Genomic DNA, 20,116 nt, shown 5'->3' on the forward strand with positions numbered 1-20,116 from the left:
AAAGATTTTGTTCTTTAAGAAGCCACCAGTGAAAATACTGATTAGCTACACTATCCTGCTGTCAGGAATTATGTAATAACAGCCAGTAAAGAAATCTGTAAGACATAAGAAACATAGTGAATACCTTTGCAAAACATCTTTGGTGTTGTGAACAAGTAGTCATGTCAAAATGAACTCTTAGTAGTTAAGTAGTGTTTTCCCCCAGTTAATAGCGAAACCGAGAAACTCCCTTCACAAAGGGAATTGTACAGTGCTATGGAGCTGTTGGTTGAAGGAGCTGCCCTGCAAAAGGCTTGCATCACCATGTGTGCTGCTGCACTTTTTTATATGAGTTTCTATGTGACTTCTTGTATAGTCTAATGTTATCCTTCCTAGTTCAGTGCCCAGCACATTAAATAATTGAAGTTCCCAACTTCATTCTGCTGTAATTTTTACATGAATGCTCACACAAAAAGATGAATCTCATTGTGATTCAGAATCTTTCTAATTCATATGAAAATATACAGAAGTCAAAAAGTACCTTTAGCTATTTGGGGTTTTGTTTGTTTCAGGGAGTAGAGGTTCACAGATAGTTCTATGGTTTTGTGCCAAGAAATGTTTGGTTGATGACAGGTTCTTAAGCTTCTGTGGTAGTCAAAGGGAAGACCAGCCACGGAGGCATTCCTTAATTCCTTTTTTTAAACCTGCTTCCTCTCTCTGGCATATGTTTATTGCTTCTGTAACTGAATGTGGTTTGTGTCTCACTGAAGGGTAAATCACTTTATCTGCTCTCATGAGTCAAATATGTATTTCTAGCAATCTACTCTAAACACGAACTGAAGTTTTCTAAGGATGCTGAAGAGGGCAAACCATTTATGTAAAAATCTCTGCCTTCACGTGTTCCTGAAAATGTGAAGCTAAGTCAATTTACACCTTTTGAGTTTGTGTGTTCTTTCATATTACTGTCAGAGGTGATGATGTCCTTGTACCAGGCCCATTTCTCTTCAAAAGGAATTTTCAGTTGAAGTTGGGTACCAATGTATAGCTGGCATCTAGAGGAACAGAGAAATGGGTCATTATCCTACTCAGCAGTCAGTCAATCTCCCAGTCAATGCTTTTGTGGGGCATTCTGGCAAGAGGAGGTTATATGGTCTGAAAGTGAACACTCATAGATATTTATAGAAATTTGTTACCTGGTATGAGGAAATGATAGGAGAAAGCATTGATGCCATTTTGAGTGTTGTTAGGATGGCAAGTATCATAGTTGCTGAGGTAGTAAAGGGATGTGTTGGGGGCAATGCAAGTATGAAAGGAGAAGATATCTTTTTGGGAGCATTCCAAAAGAAACAAATGTCATTCTTTAGCTGGTGAGATACTAGCGCAGCAGATGAATCAGTGCACAATACTGACACCAAAAAACAAAGTTTGGAGCTAGTGAAATTAAAAAATGATTGATCATATGCTCAGAGACGAACATTTGCTGAGATATTGCACTTCAAATAATGTAAGATGAATTGCCTATAATGTGAAAGCCTTGATTTTTGTAGGGCTACAAATTGTTTCCCAAATATGCATCTGAAGGACTGTATTTGTCTTTATTCATCTTGGAAATACCTAAATTTGTCAGTATTGTGTATTTAAAAGAAAAGGGCTAGAAAATTGAACTTTACTGGAACTGAAGCATTGTTGGTTTATGATTGAGAGAATTGGCTAGGTTTGTCTTGAACTGAAGCAGATTTTTAATTTGCTCCTACGAGCCAGTGTGATTTTCAAGTTCTTTAAGTTTTCAAGATCTTTAAGTTCAGAAGAAAAATATGTTAATATTAAGTGAGCTTTGCCCCACAAGTGTTCCACATAGTTGAAAAAGATGGGCTCTCAGTTGTAAACAGTTTCTATATCCTTGCCCTATAAACTACTGTAAATGCTTAATAAACAAATTCTGACAGCAACCACCGTGGTTATATCAGTATGAGATCGGTAGCTAATTTGATTTGTATATGTGACATTTTCTACTTTATAAGTCACTAAAATATCCATATTTTGGTTCTGCTTTTAAGTGTAACAGGAGTTGGCTAGAGAATTGATACTTAGCATGAACAGCTCCTGCATGTACTTCTAAAAGAGTGATATAGAGTTAGCAGCTGAGGACAGCGGTCAAGTCTCAATAGTGCTTCTGGTGCCCTCGAAGAGCCTTTTGTCCAAATGGTTTTTTTCCAAAAAGTGGACATAGTCTTTGGAAGACAAGTGTAGTAGCTGTAAATGTGACAGCAGTTGTGGTTGGGAGGGTGGGGGAAGACATGCAGGACAGTTTTTTCTATCTGCTGCTATTTCGTTTAACACCTGTGTCAACTTGGCTCTGGCAATGCTGATCAATGGCAGCTCAGCTTCTCTTTCAGATCATGCATGGTGCTGATCTGGTAATACTTTTTTTAAGGGTAATAATCTAAAGTTGCTGTGAAAACTACCAGAAGAGTTGGAAACAACTTCATTTTCTCAGCTTAGGGGTTTTCTTTACCAGAAAACCACTGTGAAATCTTAAGGAGAAATGAAGTGCATTTAGAGAATAGAAAAGGTGCCTAGAAATTGAGAGGCTTGAAGAGCTTAAAGGAATCAAATATAACATAGCATAAGCTATGAAGAGGGTGCCAAAGTGGTACCTTAATTATTTATGTTCTGTGTGATGGGTGAGTTAGGCCTGTGTAGGAAGAAAGTAAAAATTATTTGAAGTTTGTTGGTGTTCTGTAGCATTTGGAAGAACCATTGTTAGTGGCATTTTGAACTAGAGGTAAGCATTAAGAATAATTAATTATTTGGCAGAAAGTTGGTCTAAATAGATTTCTTCTGTCAGGATCTGATTAGAGTATACATCATTGATTGGCGGATGGCTGGCACTGCAGGGATCTGCATTTTCCAGGCAGTGTGGCTCCAGGGAAGTTGCTCAAGTCTCTTTTACCTTGAACCATAACAGAATTAAGCATCTGGTTTTTCCTTGGGCCAATATTTTAGTGATTGTCTAATGTGCCATTTATGTATTTTATGCAGGTGGGATCAAGACTATGGCCCTTCTTGCATAATTATTTTTTTTTCTGCCTGGTTGTATAGCGCAGTTTTCAGGCATACTTCAGTTCTTTCTGTGTGCATCTGTACTGTAGTGCAGAGTCAATTTTCTTGCCATTTCAAATTACTTTTTAGCAAGTCCACAGTGAAATCACTAGTAGAACACTCATGTCAGTAGCTTCAGTTCTGTGCTAAAACATAAGATTATGGCATTAGACTGCGGGGCCTGCAATACTTACATATTTGGCACCTTCTACCTTAGCTTGCTTAACCTATGCTGTTCAACTTTAAAGCCAGCTTCTTTTTAGGAGGCAAGTTCATGGTAGGACTACTTTGTCAGATTTTGGAATTTTGATTGCCTAGTCAATTTCTGTGGAGAATAATTATAGTCTCTTACATTAATCAGTTCAAATAATGCGTTATATTATTAGTGCAAAAATAGTCTGTAATTAAGAGGTTTTAAAAAGGTGTGTATTTTATGAGCTTCTTAGCTATGATTCAGGTTATATCACCTGGGAGCTTCAGTCCATTGTGACTAAATTCTTATACTGCTGCTAATTTCTAAAACGGCAGATTCACTGTCATAAATACCTGCCTTCTGGCAAAATTCTGCAGAAATGAAACAAATGAGATGGTATATATTATTTGTGTATATATCTTTTATATGTAAAACTGGTGTTCATCTGTTTTCTTGTTCTTTTCTCCTCTCATTTTAAAAACAAGTTTTTAATTTCTGAAAATCCTTGACAATTTTTAACAGAAAAAAAAGGTTTGAAACAACTGAAAGAAACATGCCCTCTGTTAGCATACTGAAAATTACTTAGCATGATACTTTTTTTCTAACAGGAATATAATTTTCTAGAATGTAATGGAAGGGAAAGTGTAGAGTTGTTTAAAATAGATGATGTCTTTTCCACCCACACACATACTTAATTTTTGCGAGGACTGAGAATCCTGGAGTAGGCAAGAAGTAAGTATTCTCACTGTCAGTGGCTTCAGACAGGTGATTGATGTGCATATTGCTGACCGTTTGGGCTTTGTCTGAACAAAAACATTTAGGCTCATGCTTAACTTTAATCATGCTAGAGGTCCCACTAAAGTGAAATAGAATTATTGGCATGTTTAGTACTCTTCTGGCTCATTTTCTGAGTCCTCTGCACTTTTTATGGTCAAATTTCATGTATTCAATATATTCTTGCCAAACAGGAGTGACCGTTAATGCTAACTAATGGTGAACTGTAAAACTTAAGACAAATTTCCTTTTATGTGGCTGGGAGGGAGAACAAATATGTTGGTATAAACTGGAGAAGCTGATCTAGTTACATTGGCGTAAGTTCAGAATTTGGCATGGGGCGGAGATGCGAGTAAAGCTGTATTGTACTTCTGTGGTTTTGATTCACAGAGGTTTGTGCGAACTTAGGTAGCTGGTGCACACATGGGACATCATCAAAGAGCCCAACCAGAAAGTCAGAGCTTGGATTTGGAGTGCCATTCGGCTATACATTTAGAAGCATGTTGTTATAGTGAGGCAAGGAAAGCGTCGTTTCATTAAAACAGGTAACTACAGTTTATTTTCAGTTTATTTTTATGTATTACAATCTGAAATGTAGTAAATGTAAATGCTTTTTTGACAATTTATGCTTTCATTATTCTTGAATATTTATTCTGTTTGCAAAGGGCTGGAAGGGCCCTCCTGTAAGTTGCAGAGTTCAGGCTACTACTATTGGCATAATTTTCTTTTATACGTTGTTTTTTTTTTTGTTACTGTGGATGTGTAAGGCTGTTCTAAACCCTTCCTTAGCCAACTCCAATATACTCTTTAAAAAATAACTTGCACAATTATTTTTAGCCTAAATTCATTCACAACTGGTTTTCCCTTGATTTTTAGTGTCTCAGGATTGTCTTTAACTTAAACAGTCCCCTACTCCTGTTTTTTTCCCTGTTCACAGATTGTTTTGCTAGGATGCACAAACATTCTTATGTTGATAGATAGTTGGTCCATGCCTGTGAACAACACAAAGAAGACCTTCCTGCTTTTTTTTTGTTTGTTTTTTTTTTTAATGTGGAGAATAGAACTGTAAGCTTTTGGAATTAAGAAATTGAGAAATAAAATCCATAAGAAATACTTATAATTTGGCTTCTTATAACTGCATCACACTAGCAGCTCAAATTCCTGCTTTTCTTCCTCCTGAGTTTAGAACTATAGTTTCTGTTATTAGCAGAAGCAAAACCTTACATTCTGTATTACTGACTTTCATCCTGTTTATATTAATGCAGTCCATAAGACTGAGCAATTCTTTCTATATCTTATATTCTTAGTCTTGATAGTACCTTCCAACTTTATCATCAGGAAATTTCATCAGCATGCTGCCTTGTGCCAAAATAATTAATGAAAACGTTAAGCAAAAACTGTCCCAGAACAGATCACAGAAAAGCTTCTCTTAAGCCCATGCTTCACTGTACAAATCATCTTCCTCTTTAGGTTTTCTAACATCTTATCAGCTACATACATGCTGAAACAAAAAAATGACCAGGTATTTTTACAGAGCAATTTAACAATCCTTATGTCTGTCAGTTGTCCTACTAATTTGAGTAAAGCTTGCAGAATCCATTATATAATTTATATTCTTAGGTGAAATAAATCTTTCTCTTAAATGCACCTGTGTTACACTAAACAAACAGAAGTTAAAGTGAACTTTTTCTTAGAAATTAGATACTTCTAATGAGTGGCAATGGCAGCTCACTTTTTTCGTATATACCTTATGTTTATTTCTTCATTAAATTTAAGAACTGGTTTTGCATTGAAATTTATGAAAATCTTTTTTGCAAACCCCAAGATGTGTCAGCCTACTGTGTGCTTAATAATTAACGTGCAGGGTTCTATTCCTTAATAAAAAAAGAGCAAGAAATATGGTTAATAGCTAAGCATAGTCAGATAGCCAGCATTATCCCCAACAGACAAGTGAAGTGATTCTATAACAGGAGATGGAACTAGGTAGACATCACTTCCAGTCTCTGAGATGATCGTCAAAGGTCACAATTCAACATCTAAAGTTAGAAATGGTGGAAGACTGATAGTAACACCAGACAGCACACAGCTGCTAGGGTAGATTTCTAAATCATGCTACATGGCTGCCTTGATACATGAGAATCAATTACTGAAAACCTTTCATGATGGTCAAAATGTGACATTAAATAATTGAGTATCGCATCAAATCTTGTCTGCAATTAGTTATGTGGAAAAGTAATTATACAACAAAATCAAGTAGCTGAAATAACCCTGGTTATTCAAAGACTGCAGGAGAGGAGTTGTGGGGTTTTTTTACCTTTTTTTTTTTTTTTTACTTGTAGGATGAAGTTTTAAGTACCCAACTAATTATTTTTTTTAATTAAAACAAAATGTAAAAAAATTGTAATTCTTGTCATTAATTGTACATGAAATAGAATATACATTACACATTAAGCAGGTGTTAATGTCTAAGTTTGTTTTGTCTGATGTAAAAATGTTGAACTGTGAAAGAAAGTGGCTTACAAGTAGTAAATTGAGAAGCAAATCTCTTTTGTTTAGGTGTGGAAATAGCCTTCCTCTTTTGTCTCTAACACTAGGAGTGTAAGTTCAATTGGAGAACAGATAAGAAATACTCTAAAGGTCAAACTTGTTCTTTTTTAAAAAGCTGATAAATGTAACAACATAGATGTTGTGAAAGGTTAGAAAAGCCATTAAAATGTAATTTACACTGAAGTCAGCTTGCAGTAGTTTGCTCAAATATTCAAAATATCCAGAAAAAGACAATGAATCAAAACAGAATATGTAGCCAGTGTAATAGACTTATGTTTAAACTCTCACATGCATATTGTTTAACAGCTTATAAATACAGGGAAACCTTTATGCAGTAATAAACCTGATTATTTCTAAATGGCTTCTAATAGCAACTGTTGTCATGCATATGCCAGAACCGATAGGCAGATTAATTCTAATTGGCAGATCTGTACATAATTTGATCTAGATGTGTATAGTAGTTAAAAATTTGAACTGATAGAGAGTAGTTGATTAGTCATGTTACTTAAGCTGGTCCCAAAATAGTACCTTCCTTTTTTGGTAGAGTTAGGTTTGCAGCTGTTGTCTCTATCTGTTGTCTCTGAAGAAAATTTTAACATTAAGAGTTGCTGACGTCAATTTTTTTCTTTTTTTTACAGCTGATGTGGGCTTTGCCCCTGACAGAAGTTATTTGGTTCTAGCTCTGAGTTTGGAAGAAGTTGGTATATAGATTTTCCCCTAACTTTCAATTGATGTGTTTAGCTTTAGTGGGAGTAATACTATCACTTAAAACATGTTGTCGTCTCAAGGAGTTTTGCTACATCCATATGGAGTGCCAATGATTCTGCCGGCAGCACCATACTTCGCTGGACTTGTTCAGGTAATGCAAGGCCGCTTCCAACGAGCAGCTTAACTCTAGAGCACTTAGAGTAATAATTGGAATTTTTATGGTTGAGAAAGCAAACACTTTTAATACAGGCAAAAGCTCTCATGTAGTCAGTGAGAAGACAGTAGGAAATCAAAAAGATGGATCACCCTAATCTGTGTATTGACATCTCTCATGGCTGAATAAATGGTGTAGTTGAGCTATATTTGCTTGTATTGATTTGTCTGCTGTTTAACATTCATGCCTTTTCTTCACGAGGTTGACCACAGGGCAGAGGATTTGCTATCCATTGTAGGTTTCTGAGGGAGTCAGCATTCCCACGGCAGGTTATAAGACAAAGTAACTTACCATGATGTGTTTAGGTTAAGTGTTTTAGCACAGCAAATATGAATAGTGTTAAATATGCATTAATTCATACGTTACGTGTCACGCTAAATGAAGAAGGGGTTTTGTGTGTATAGAAACCTGTCACCTTCACTGAATGTTTATGCACATCATTTTAATTCTTTTGAGCCCTGAAAGTGTAAGATCTTGCTTCATGGCAAGAGTTTTGTATTTTATAAGTTAACTGGCAATTGCTAGATTTAGTTATTGTTGTTTTGTCTGATTTTTATTTTATTTTTATCAAAAGAGGTACTACTAAGTTTTTTGTTCTTAGTCGTAGGATTTTTAATAGATCATGTAGATAATAATAAGCAGAAAAGTATTCTGTTGTTTACAGTATTAGAAGACATTAAGAAAGAACTCAACTAATAAAATGATTGATAAAATGAAAAAAAAAAAAAACATACCCTGTAAATGGTTGTAGTTGGATATTATGCATTAATAGGGACAAGAGAGATTTGTATTTTGGCAATTCTGTGTCATTCTAGTGATCAATCCCAGTAACTGTGGAGGAGAGGCAAGTTTTCCTAATGCTCCTTAACTGCAACAGTTAGCTGGTGTAGAGGGGCAATCACAGCATCAAACAGGGTTTGTTTCCATTAAAATTTCCATTCAGTAGTTGTAAGCTGCGTTTGTCACTTTAGGCTTAATATCAGACATATATGTCTAGAATAGAATTACAGCATTGCACAGTGGCCTTTATCAGGTATTGAAAAACTGTGTCTTCTGGGACATGCAAGCTGATGCTAATTTTTCATGCAGTGAGACACAGTAGCACTCTTGAACACATCAAGCAGGTCTTCATATCCATTAGAATTTGGGGGTGAAGGTCGGACACCAGAGCTCAGTCAGACCTTGTGCCATCCTGTCCAATAAATAATTACAAGCAAATTGTGCCTTTCACTCTATGCTGATTGATGTTGAAATTGCTTTTGAAAGTTCTCATAAGTTCCTGTTATAGATTAAGTGCCGGTGTAGGAAAAATAACTGCACCCAACTGAAATGGGTGAATGTAATCAGGTTTAATGGACTCGAGAGCTTGTTGGGAATTAAATAACTATTGATTTGTTGGAAAGTTGCTGTCATTACAAAATGCCACTCTGGATGCATTATCCAAGCAGATAGATTAAAAGAAAGGGCCTTTTGAAAATTCGGGATGCCTTTTTTCAATCTTTTTTTCTTTTTCTTTCTTTCTTTCCTTAGAAAGATATATCCAGGCCTGTGCTATTCCATTAGCATAGGTCTAAAATAGTCAAGCAATAAGAATTGTTCTACAAAAAAATAGGTATGTTTACAGGTACAGTTGAAAAATGTTCTTCATTTGGATACTTCTCCAGTCTGTCCTCTTATCTCCCTCTCCCTAGTGTTATACCCGAAAACTGTATTTTGAAAACCAAAAAAACCCAAATGTGTGAGTAGCTGTCATTGTGGGTGAATGAGAATATCAAATGCTTTAATTACTTTCTCACCCCAAGTTTTTATCTGCATTTGCAATGTCTGCAGTCAGCTTATGATACTAGAAGGTTTATTGTTTATCTTACCTAAGTGAAATATCCAAAATAAATAATGCAAAGGGCATATGATAGGCATATTTATATAATCCTCTTTTAAGAAGTAATTACATAATGTTCAGAACTTTAGTGGAAATTTTCTTTAAAAATATGCCTTGATGAACTGATTATGCAAATGTTTTAATGGGGTTGCAGATTAAGAACCACAACCCTGAAGTTTCAAATACAAGGGCTGTTTTAACGTTAGAGACTTCTAAGTTTTGAATGTATTTATATTCCTTGGATTTCTACAGAAAGTAGATGTTTTTTGTGATTAGGGATTCCCCAGAATTTCCAGCTGGATTTACACCAAGGTTGCATATGAAAACAGTATAGAGTAAAGCATAGAGATTTAGGGGAGTACTTGGGTTTTTAAGATGTTTTGTGTTGCAGTGTTAAGCAAGAGAGAACTCAGATCTCTGTGTGGGACTGTTTGTCTTCAGGGGTTCTGCACCTTCAAGCCCTGCATATTATTTTGCTTTATGCTGATTATGTGCAGCCTTTTCTAGCCTGTCATCCTAAATTCATCCATAAATTCTGTCCTACATCCCCTGCTTGCTTTTGTCACAGTCTCTTGTTACAGAGTAGTGTAATGCATGAAGTTTAGGACAAACAAAACTTTAGTTAAACAGTTGTGTATTTTCCCGATGTATTATTTTATTAAGAAGATATGTATTTCCCTTACCAAGACAAAATGTTTGAGTTAGATGATGAAAAATGGAATGCCTGTGTTCTTGGAGAGAAGAGGTAATTCTTCAGAGATACCAATATGTCAAAATGTATCAAATTATGTTAAATGTACTTGCAAACTTAGTTTTATTTTCTAATAAATAAACATACCCTCAAAAAAAAGATTCTTAGAATGATGGTATTGTTATTGCTTGTGAATTCTTAACACATTTTTTAATGAGAAAAATAAAAAATATTTTCCTCTCCTTTCTTCCTCCTGGGTGAAACTGTAGGTGGAGAAAATCACATGAAAGTACAAATGATGCATCCATAGCATTATGCCTTATGTGTGCAGAGAGATGTTTTCTGACTTGGCACAAAAGCTGTACTGGCAACTTAGCAGCTGTCCTAATTGCACTGCCATGAGTACCAAAGCAGGTACTGCAGTCCAGCAGCTGTGGACAGCATGGCCTACTTTGTGTCCACACTATCGTGCTGTGTCTCCTTGGCAGGTGAGATCAAAAAAGGCCATATAGCATTAAGTGGCAACCCAGTTAAAAGAGACTTATGCTGCTCTTGGTTCATATCCCAGTTTTGTCATTTGGTTTACGCAGGGAACCCTTACGTGTAGATGAGAAGTGAAGGCAGTAGGGTGTCACATGAGAAAGATCCATCTGCATTGTCCAGGGTATGGGTCTATTGCCCTACTGTCAGGAAGTGTGCTACTGTACTGTCCTAGGTGTTCTCAGAATAAACATGTGAAATGAAGTTCTGTTTATCATTAAAATTGCCAACTACAACATCAAAAAATATTTTGCAAATGATGGAGTAGGATGTTTTCTAGAATCAAAAGTTAAATGTTTCTATATTATCTTCATCTTTCATGGCTTTGAGTGTTTTAAGTATATAAAATCTTTGCAATTGCTCTGGGTACTTGGAAAGTTAAGTTTATGCTGGAATATGTAAAAACACCAGTGCAATATATGACATTTTAATGACAGATGCTAAATTATTTATTACATGGCTGATTTAGGTGGCTCAATTTCCATTTGGCAGAGAAAGAGGAGTTCATATGCATTATTATGAAAATCACTGAAGTTGAGATTACTTCAATTTTCACTAAGCTACTGGAAAACTCTAAATAGAGAGACAGCTCTATTTAATGCAAAACACACTACTTAAATTGAAAGATGAAAAAATATTTAAGTGATTTTCTAAATATGCTTAGTAGCTCTAAGAATTTGGAGGGTTTGAGCTTATGTTCATTGTTAAGGTTTAACTTAACTGGTTGAAGCCTTTTTCTTCTGCTTTCATTTTCTTATTTATTTGTGAGGTTGCAGAGAGGAGTAGAAGAAAAGCAGGAAATAGACAGCTCTTGATTAACTATTTTAATAAACTGGGAATTACTGCATTTTAAGTGCATCATTCTTAAGCTTAAATTGTTCTTCAGTTGTTTTGGTTATATCTGTGCATCTGGTTTTCCATAACTGGTTACCTAGTGTGTTTGACAACAGGAGAAGTGGTAATCTGGAGAGAGTTCTATTTTATTTTAGATCTAAGTGAGAGAATAACCTAGAATATGCTGTGAAAAGTAGTAGTGCAGACTTGTTCACAGTTCCATTTTTACCTGCCTGTAAACCCCTTGTTTTAGTGCTGTATCGGGCAGTGCTAGAAGTGGATACGTTCAGAATGCTTATAGATGCTAGTGTGCTAGGCTGCCTGCAAAATCACACTTACTTTCTAGCAGTCCACTTTTTGAAAATGTGGGTATGTTGTGTTACCTTACTAGTAAGTTTTATTTGAATAATGCATTTGAAATAGAAATGATGAGAGGTTTTAATTCTTCCCTTGTTGCCTGAAGTGGTGTATAGTTGTTTTGCTTGTTTTTAGATTAGGATCTAGTGGAATGCAGTGAATAATTTCTGTTTACATTGGCTAAATTGCCTACTTGAAATGCAGTAACTAGATGATTTACTTGAGATGCAGATTTATTCTGGCTTGATTGTGTGCTTCTGTCTCTGCAAGCGATAAGGGCCTCCTCTTACTAGTACTGAACTCCCAGTGCATTGTGAGTAGAGGACTAACATGTTTTACTTCTGCAGACACTTTTCATCTGAGTGTGCACTTTGTTTTTGAGAGAGTATATCTAAAATTTCTTCTCTCAGTCCAAGAGTTGCCAAGTTTTTCTCCCTTCTATATCAAAGGTGCATATGAGATATGAGGTGGTGGTGATTGTGATGGATGGGGTCTGTTTTGTTTTCTTTACAAAAAAATTCCATTATCAATGTTTAAACCTCTGGAAATACAAGTTTAGGTTTTTTGTCTTTGTGGGGTTTTTTTGTTTTGTTTTGTTTGCTGTTGGCTTTTTTTCCTTTTGATAATGGATAAAGCAATGTAGCCAACATGCATTCTCTTTGAAACCTGTCATTTGCTCAAGAGGCAACAGACAGCTTGTGGGAGTATCTTGTTACTGCTATTACAAGTGTTTATTTTCTTTTAACCTGCCTTTGTTTCTTGATAAGTGCAGTTACTGTAAAATACTTGATGAGTGAACCTGCAGCAGAAACAGGGAAGGGCAATGACAAAATATTTTTCCCTTTGACCAAAAAAGAATTTTTTAGTGAGAAGGATAGCCTATCTAAATACTGTTAGTTCAACTAAGAATCAAATAGTTATTCTCTTCTTCCGTCTGCATAATTTTGTTTCAGTAGTCTTTATTTCATAAAATCAATAGGTAACATAATTTTAGAGTCAGACTATATTACATTACTGCTTACTCTGTCAGCTTGGTCAATGCTGTATTATAGCCAGAACTTCTTTCTGAGCTCAGCAAAAGTACAGAAGATTTCATCTGACAATGACAGATTTATTTTTTTTTTCCCTGTCCCACTTCTGCCTGTGATACCAGTATTAGTCAATTTTAGACATTGTGTTCTATAATTACAGTCACTAGCTTGTGTGTTGGGTAATGCATGATTATTTAATTTGGCTTCCCTAACTAGAAACCTGCAATCTGATAGGGCTATTTCCAGTGTTCTGGAATTTCAGCCCATTATTTTTTTCCTGACTCACAAGTAATTATCAGTAATAAGAATTCTGATGGTCAGACTGTGCCAGGAGATAGAACTTGGAAGTTCTGTTTCTTTCAATAGAATGACACACAACTGATATCAAAATATGTATCTAAATATAGAACAATGCTTTTTATGGAGTTGGCTTCAATATTTTATCTATTTACTCTCTGATAAGTTATCTTGTGTTACATGAGCTAAAGTTAGAAACTCCATTAAAATACATTTCTTGGTTTGTTTGGTCAAGTTTTTTGCTTGCTTTTTTAAACTGAGGTATGCAGGTAACTTTTCTCAGACCTGGTTTCAAAGAGGATGTTGTAAAAAAAGATAATGAAATGTCTATTTCAATAGACCAGGTTGTGAGGAAAATAAATGGTAAGGACATCATAATTTAAATTATACATTTTTCAAGCTGAAGTAATTTGGGATTGCATTGGAACTGCTTAGTAGTAGATGTGGCTGATAGAATTACACCTGTTAAGTAGTTGCCAGCTAGATATCACAGCTGTTTATAAGCATGAGAAGGGTTTTCAGATAATTTGGAAAATCTGGGGTTTTTTTAGTGTAGTAGCAGGTAATTAAAACTGTAAATAAATATTAAGAATTTGATCCACGTACATTTTCTGTATTACAGTCTTCACTTGTGTTTTGTGAAATTCAGATTATTATGCATTAGGGTAAATTCTTACACCCTGGCTCTTTTCCTCTGGTGGCTAGAGATTCATGAGCTAGGTAGCTTAGAGTATGACTTCATTATCTTTAATTCTGATGGTTTCATTAAAGCAATAAAGAATCTCTTTATTTTTCTCATTTTTTTTTAGTTGCTTATCAAACCTGTAAGCTTTATGATTTTGTTGTGGGGCCTTTGAATTAAATCAAATAACGTGCATTTCAAGGACATGTTATTCAGACTTTATTGGGATCTATGTCCTAAATTAAAAGCAACATATTTCTTATTAGGATAAAACTAAAAATGCTCCTAATGCAGTGAACTGATCTCAACTATGCTGTGTTTTGTTGTTTGGTTGGGTTTTTTTGTTTGGGATTTTTTTAACTCTTGATATGTTAAAAGTCTGGTGAAATTATCTTTACCCCCGTACTTATCTTGTAGCACTAGAAACACACTTTGGTTATGTCTCTGTCCTTACTTTGCCATACTAATTCTAAAGGAGGAATCCCCTTCCAAATGCTAATTAGTACAATTTAAAAGTAGGTAGTTTGGCCATATATTGTTTATAAATGTCTATCATACCTTATTTTCTCTGCAAAATTTGAATATTTAGCAAGTACAGTAAAATGCATCTCCAGCCATCTTAGACTTCTAAACTGCAAAACATGTAGCCCAGGTAAGAGTGGCTGCCAAGTTGCATATACATCAATTTTCTGAGTGTTACCAGCAATTCTAAAGATTTGCATCAGCTGTCTTAGTTTTTATTAAGTGGTACTATATACAAGCATGTCTTAAAACAAAAACAAACCAAACCAAAACCCCACCAACATCCCCCCCCAAAAAAACCCAACTCTACAGTTGGTCAAAAGCAAGAAAGATGACATTTAGTTGAGAAAGAAAGTGATTAGAAGAGAGGGAAAACAGGTATTCCTGCGTCTGTGGACTGTCTTGTAGATATTCATACAGAATTTATAATTCCATCCCCCCCCCTCCTCCGCCACCAGCCTCTGTGTGATTCTGACTTTTAGTGAATTAGTAAACCTGAGGAGTCCTTCCTTACTCCCTAGAGAGAACTTTTCTCTGTAAGTGAGGCTCAGGTGATGAGGCTCAGATGGATATTGAATCAAGTTTAAATGAACTCTACTTCAGTCATTTGAAAGGAACTTTGAAGGCATCTACCCCCTATGCAAAATGTTCCTTGATTCTCTTAAGTGTTGGATATATGTTTTAGGTGTACAGGATTTTCTTCTGTTTTTAGAGAGTGGCTTCAGTGCTTGACCAACTTCTTAGTATTTTCTTTTGTTTCTCTGATGTATTAGATCTTCTCTTTGCAAAAAGTGATTAGAGGAAAAAAAATTAGTGCTTTGAAACATGCAGAAAAGCCTGTTTTTATGAAATAAGGTTACATTTGCTAGGTTCTCTTAGTCTTTGACTTGGAATTGTTCTGAAAAAGTTGAAAATATATGTATATTCAAGAAATTTCATCTTGGCAACTTTGGAAGTACAGAAAGAAAGGTAAGCTTCTACAACTGGATTTCAGTGCCCTGTTAGAATAAAAACACTTTAACTTCAGGTATATTTAAAAAAACCCAACAAAACAAACAACAAGCCAACTACCCTGGACCCTACTCAATATCTTAAATAACGTATATTTTGTTATGCATGTATAATAACTAATTAGTAATAAGTGGATTTTAAGTTTCCATTACCTGGAAACCATCCTAGACTGTAAAGCTGACTGTCCAGGTACAGACTGCAGAGCATACTTTCATTATTTGATCTCCAATGTAACAAATGCTACTTTTGGAAGTGCAGCAATCTTTTCTATCTTGTCCTGAGACAGAACAAGAAGGAGCAATGTAGCATGTTGTCTTGTGACAAGTCATGCAAGATACTGTTCTGAGGTGAACATGCAAAAGACAGCACAGGCTTTCCTTTAATTAAGGGAAAGTGTTATTGGATCATCCCCCCTTTTTGAATTACATACAAAAAATTAGATTCTGATTTTTCTTCTTAAGATTTGTGTCTAGACACAAAGCTGTACCCACCTTCTTATTGACTTTTTGGTCTTATAATATGTAAAATCAGAATAAAGCAAACACTTTTTACTACCCAGGTACAATGAACAGGATCTAGCAGATATAGCTAGTTAGATTCAGTAACAGAAGAGGATGTAAGGCTAATTGAGACACAGCAGCTAGGATGAGGCCCCGTTTCCCTTAAAAAAACAGCTAGTCTTTCAGAAATTGTTCTTACTTGATTTTCCCCTATCAAATCACTTCTTATGTTTGCCATTCATTTTTTAAGAAGTCTGTAGTTGCAGAAGTGGCTCTCTGTAGTTCTATACTTGTTTGTTTATTCAGAGTTTAAATACAAAATGAAGGAAAGGATTGTGTGTAAGGATTTACTTTTAAAGATTACCCAAAATAGTTGGTGATTCAGAGAAATTTCTCAAAACAATCACTTGTAAGAGAAGAAATAGATGAATTGGTTTCATTATAGCATTGGTCATTGTGTACCAGGAAACTGTCTTCACTGGCTCCAGTGCTGACTTTTTTTGTAGACATAAGTTGATAAAACACAGTTGAGCCCTTTGAACACTGCTGTTAGAGCAAATGAAATAAATCCAGGATCTCAGAGTACCATTTTTAACTGATGTGCTGAATTGACTGAAATGAATAGACAGTCTTTTTACAGCAGAAATGGATGCTTTGATTTTTATGCCTTCCTCCATGAAGGAGCAGTCAAAATCAGGCATAGGGAGATGTAACAGATGTTCATACACATTTCCCATCTGAAAATGCATTCCACTGGCCAAGACGATTGTTAGGCACAATTAAGCCCAGTATATACATCCTGTACTGTAAGCCAAGTCTGCTGAGTATGTTCCCAACAGGGAAGCACAAATTTGGAAAGAAGACAGTTTATATGAACTTTCATCTGCAGTAGATTTTTGAGAGGCACCGTGTGAAAAGCCTAAGGAGACCTGACTGACAGCTCTGAGTCTGTGCCCCAATGCACTGTAAACTATATCTTTAAGAGAAGCTTTCAGTCCATGAGAAAATTTCATATGCATTTCAGGGATGCTGACACTTGAGATCTGATTTCTGAGTGGCATTTGGTATTATGTTGCCAACTGACTTTAAAAGCTTGTGATATTATGCCTTGTAATGTTCCACATTCAATCTAATTGTCACTGTAATCAGCTCTGATGGCAGCTCTTCATGATGACTACAGGGGTATATTTTCCTCTTTTTTTACATGTTATGTCTGAAATGTGAATTACTTTTTTATTTCAGAGACATACGGGTGGTGAAGGGAGGAAGGCACTGTAGACCTGCAGTCTTTTAAAATCACGTATGACATGTTTATGGAGAGAGTGGAATTTGTCATTTCCAGTGATGTGATAGCATCTACTGTTGAAAAAGATGCTGAGAACCAAATCCACTTGCATTTTGTGATCTGTGTTGTAACTGAACCTATTATAGTTTGCCATTCCAGAGCAGCATGCCTTCCTGCTATCTCAGAAAGCTGCAGTGATTGACTATTTTGACTATTTTGGTTGTATCAGGATATCATACAGGTGCTGTTAAAGTGTGTTGGCCTAAAAATGTCAGTGGTGGTTTTTTGATTTTGTTTTGTTTTTGGTTCTTTTTTGGGTGGTTGGGGGAAATGCAGGACAGACACTGCTTTTCTATTGTGTAATGCCCATCTTTTAATAATGCAAAAAGCTCTGTTCCAGGTCTGTAAAAAGAATCTGTAAGTGGCTGGGCAGTCAGTAAGTCTTTTCACTGAAATATGCAAGAACACTGTCTGTTATTCCAGTCTTATCTGTGTAGTAAGACACAAATCTGCAAATATGGGTTCTTTATTTTTGTCTTGCCTTATTCTCAGTAAAATGTCTTTGTTCAGCTCCTCTTCAGAGAAAGCTTATCTTAGAGTATCTTATGCCATCTTCTCTCATGGCAGAACTGGGAAGAAAGCTGGCCTGTAGTCTCATGTGCAGATTATAATAATATGGTTATTTTCATTTCATAAAGGCAAAAAAGTGAGACTCCTCTGGTTTTCTGAAAAATGTGATTTCTTCCTATGACAATGTCTTAAGTGTCTTAAGTATCTCTTTGTTAGTCCTCTGGAACTGGTTGATTTCTGAGGAGTATCTAGAATATTAGTGAGCATCATAGGGCCTTTACATGTGCCTAAAAATGTTTCTGTGCATGTTAACTCATGCTCTGTGCATGTTAACTCATGCTAGGTGTTTATTTCTGGTACTTGTCCACAAGAAGCATTGTCTTGCTTTTTATATGCTGTTGTGCAGTTAACTTGAGGCCAGTATACTCCTGGTGAAAGGTTTCTGGCTGCAAATATATCTTTTACATTATTATTGGTTGACTCTTACAGACCTGCACAAAACAATTTTTTAATAAAAGCCTTCCCCTAGAACAATAACAGCAAAATGCTGTGAAAGGTCTTTTTATTCTCTTGGCTCCAATAAGAAAGGAGAGATTGAGAAAGGAAGAGGTAGTCCAGTGATTCTTGGTGAGTCTGATTTAGCACAGGAGAGTTTTATTTTAAACTATTAATAATTGTGTAGTATTGTTCTTCTGGATAGGTGAGATTCTGCTTTGTATGTTGCTTGAATTCGTTGTAGAGATTTCCTCCCCTTGGGTTCTGGAAGTTAAGATCAAGTACTTGAAATATGTAAAGGTAGTTATGGGTTAGAGCAAGACTACATGGTTTCTTCAGCCTGTATTTCATAGTTTTATTATTTTGTTTTGTTTCTGAGCACTGCTACTTTTCTGACACAGCAAATAATCAGCCCAGTGCTTCATTTTCTTAATACCATTCTGTAAGTGAGTTTTTACAGTTTTTACCCCATATTTCTAACTTTCTGTATTCTATATTCATGTTATTTCTCACATTGTTGCTTTAGTAAGGTTTTCTTCTTTTTTGTCTAACTTGGCACACTGATCTGTTATTAGAATGGCATAACTTTTTTTGTATTTTATTATGAAGATTATCTTCTGAGCAGTCTTTGGTTTCATTACAAAAAAATATGATATGGTTTCACGGTATAAAAATAGACTGTGAGTTGGGAATCGGATACCTTCAGAAACAGACCTAAGGCATATTTTTAGGGAACACTATATAGTGGCAAGTAATTCTTGAGAACGATGCCTGTTAGCTCATGAGGTGACTCTCAAATGTACTGTATAAAATGATGCCTGTTTTACTGCTAACTCCATAACCTAATGACTCAAGCTAAAGAATTAATTTGTTTGTAGGTGAACTATCTACTGATGCACTTGCATTGCTAGTATTTCACACCCAGAATCTTAGGGGTGGGAAGGGACCTTGAAAGATCATCTAGTCCAACCCCCCTGCCAGAGCAGGGTCACCCAGAGCACATCACACAGGAACGCATCCAGGCGGGCTTGAATGTCTCCAGTGAAGGAGACTCCACAACCTTTCTGGGCAGCCTGTTCCAGGGCTCTGTCACTCTCACAGGAAAGAAGTTTTTTCTGATGTTTACAAATTTGCTACATTTGCTACTTTTTTCATCTGTATGCATCCTTAACTCTGTGTAAGCACTGCGTTTCCTTGGAGGGAAAGATAAATGTTACAAATAAAATTTTATTTTTTTTTCTTGGTTTTGCGGGTGATTTTTGTTAAGTAGTAATTATGTTGCAAGAATAATATGAAGTAAGTAGTGTTAATAACACTCCATACCTTTTTTGAAAAAAAGCAGTGTACAGACTTTGTGACTTTAATGGTTAGCTATGTTTTCCAACAGGGCAGTAGACTTTGAGTATGTATTACCTACTGAAGAAACAGAAAAATCAAATTGAACATATAATGCTTCTTTTTCTCTCTGTCTCAGGACAGAACGTTTTTGTTAAAAAATTTTTCCATGCTCTTTGACAAAAAGCATTTCTCTAATGTAACAAAACCTTTTTTGTTGTTGTCATCCTTTTTTTCTTTTTTTATTTTTTTCATCAGAGAGTGAATGTATGCATTTATACATATAAGTTTTCTTGCTGTGAAGAGGGATTTCCAATTCACAGATTCAAAGATGCACAAGCCAGGAAGGCTCATTATGATAATTTAGCCTGTCCTGTTGAATATACATGTTATGGAATCTCTCTCAGACTGGCTTAAAACAGACCTTTTGGAAGATATTTAATCTTATTTTAAACATCCAAGTAGTTTTGATTCCATCATTTTCACTGATACCCTACTGAGCTATTTGGACGTTTAATTGCCCTTGCAGTTAGGACATTGTGAGGCTCTATTTCTCTTTATTTCTGCTTC

At 35.6% G+C, this 20,116-nt stretch overlaps 1 protein-coding gene across 2 annotated transcripts in view; it reads left to right on the forward strand.

Moving 5' to 3' along the window:
- The window catches only part of RBFOX1 (RNA binding protein, fox-1 homolog (C. elegans) 1), a 252,679-nt gene that overhangs the window by 15,161 nt on the left and 217,402 nt on the right, over positions 1 to 20,116 (forward strand). The window contains exons 2-3 of one of the 2 annotated variants that reach the window (XM_009995496.1): positions 4,439 to 4,593; positions 7,234 to 7,454. The exons of the other annotated variant lie outside the window; for it this stretch is intronic. Coding sequence (XP_009993798.1) covers positions 7,368 to 7,454 — 87 coding nt within the window. The 5' untranslated portion in view covers positions 4,439 to 4,593; positions 7,234 to 7,367. The remainder of the gene's footprint in view (positions 1 to 4,438; positions 4,594 to 7,233; positions 7,455 to 20,116) is intronic. 2 annotated transcript variants of the gene reach the window in all.

This window comes from Chaetura pelagica, unplaced genomic scaffold (assembly GCF_000747805.2).
Source record: "Chaetura pelagica isolate M959 unplaced genomic scaffold, ChaPel_1.0 scaffold124, whole genome shotgun sequence".
Lineage (NCBI taxonomy): Eukaryota > Metazoa > Chordata > Aves > Apodiformes > Apodidae > Chaetura > Chaetura pelagica.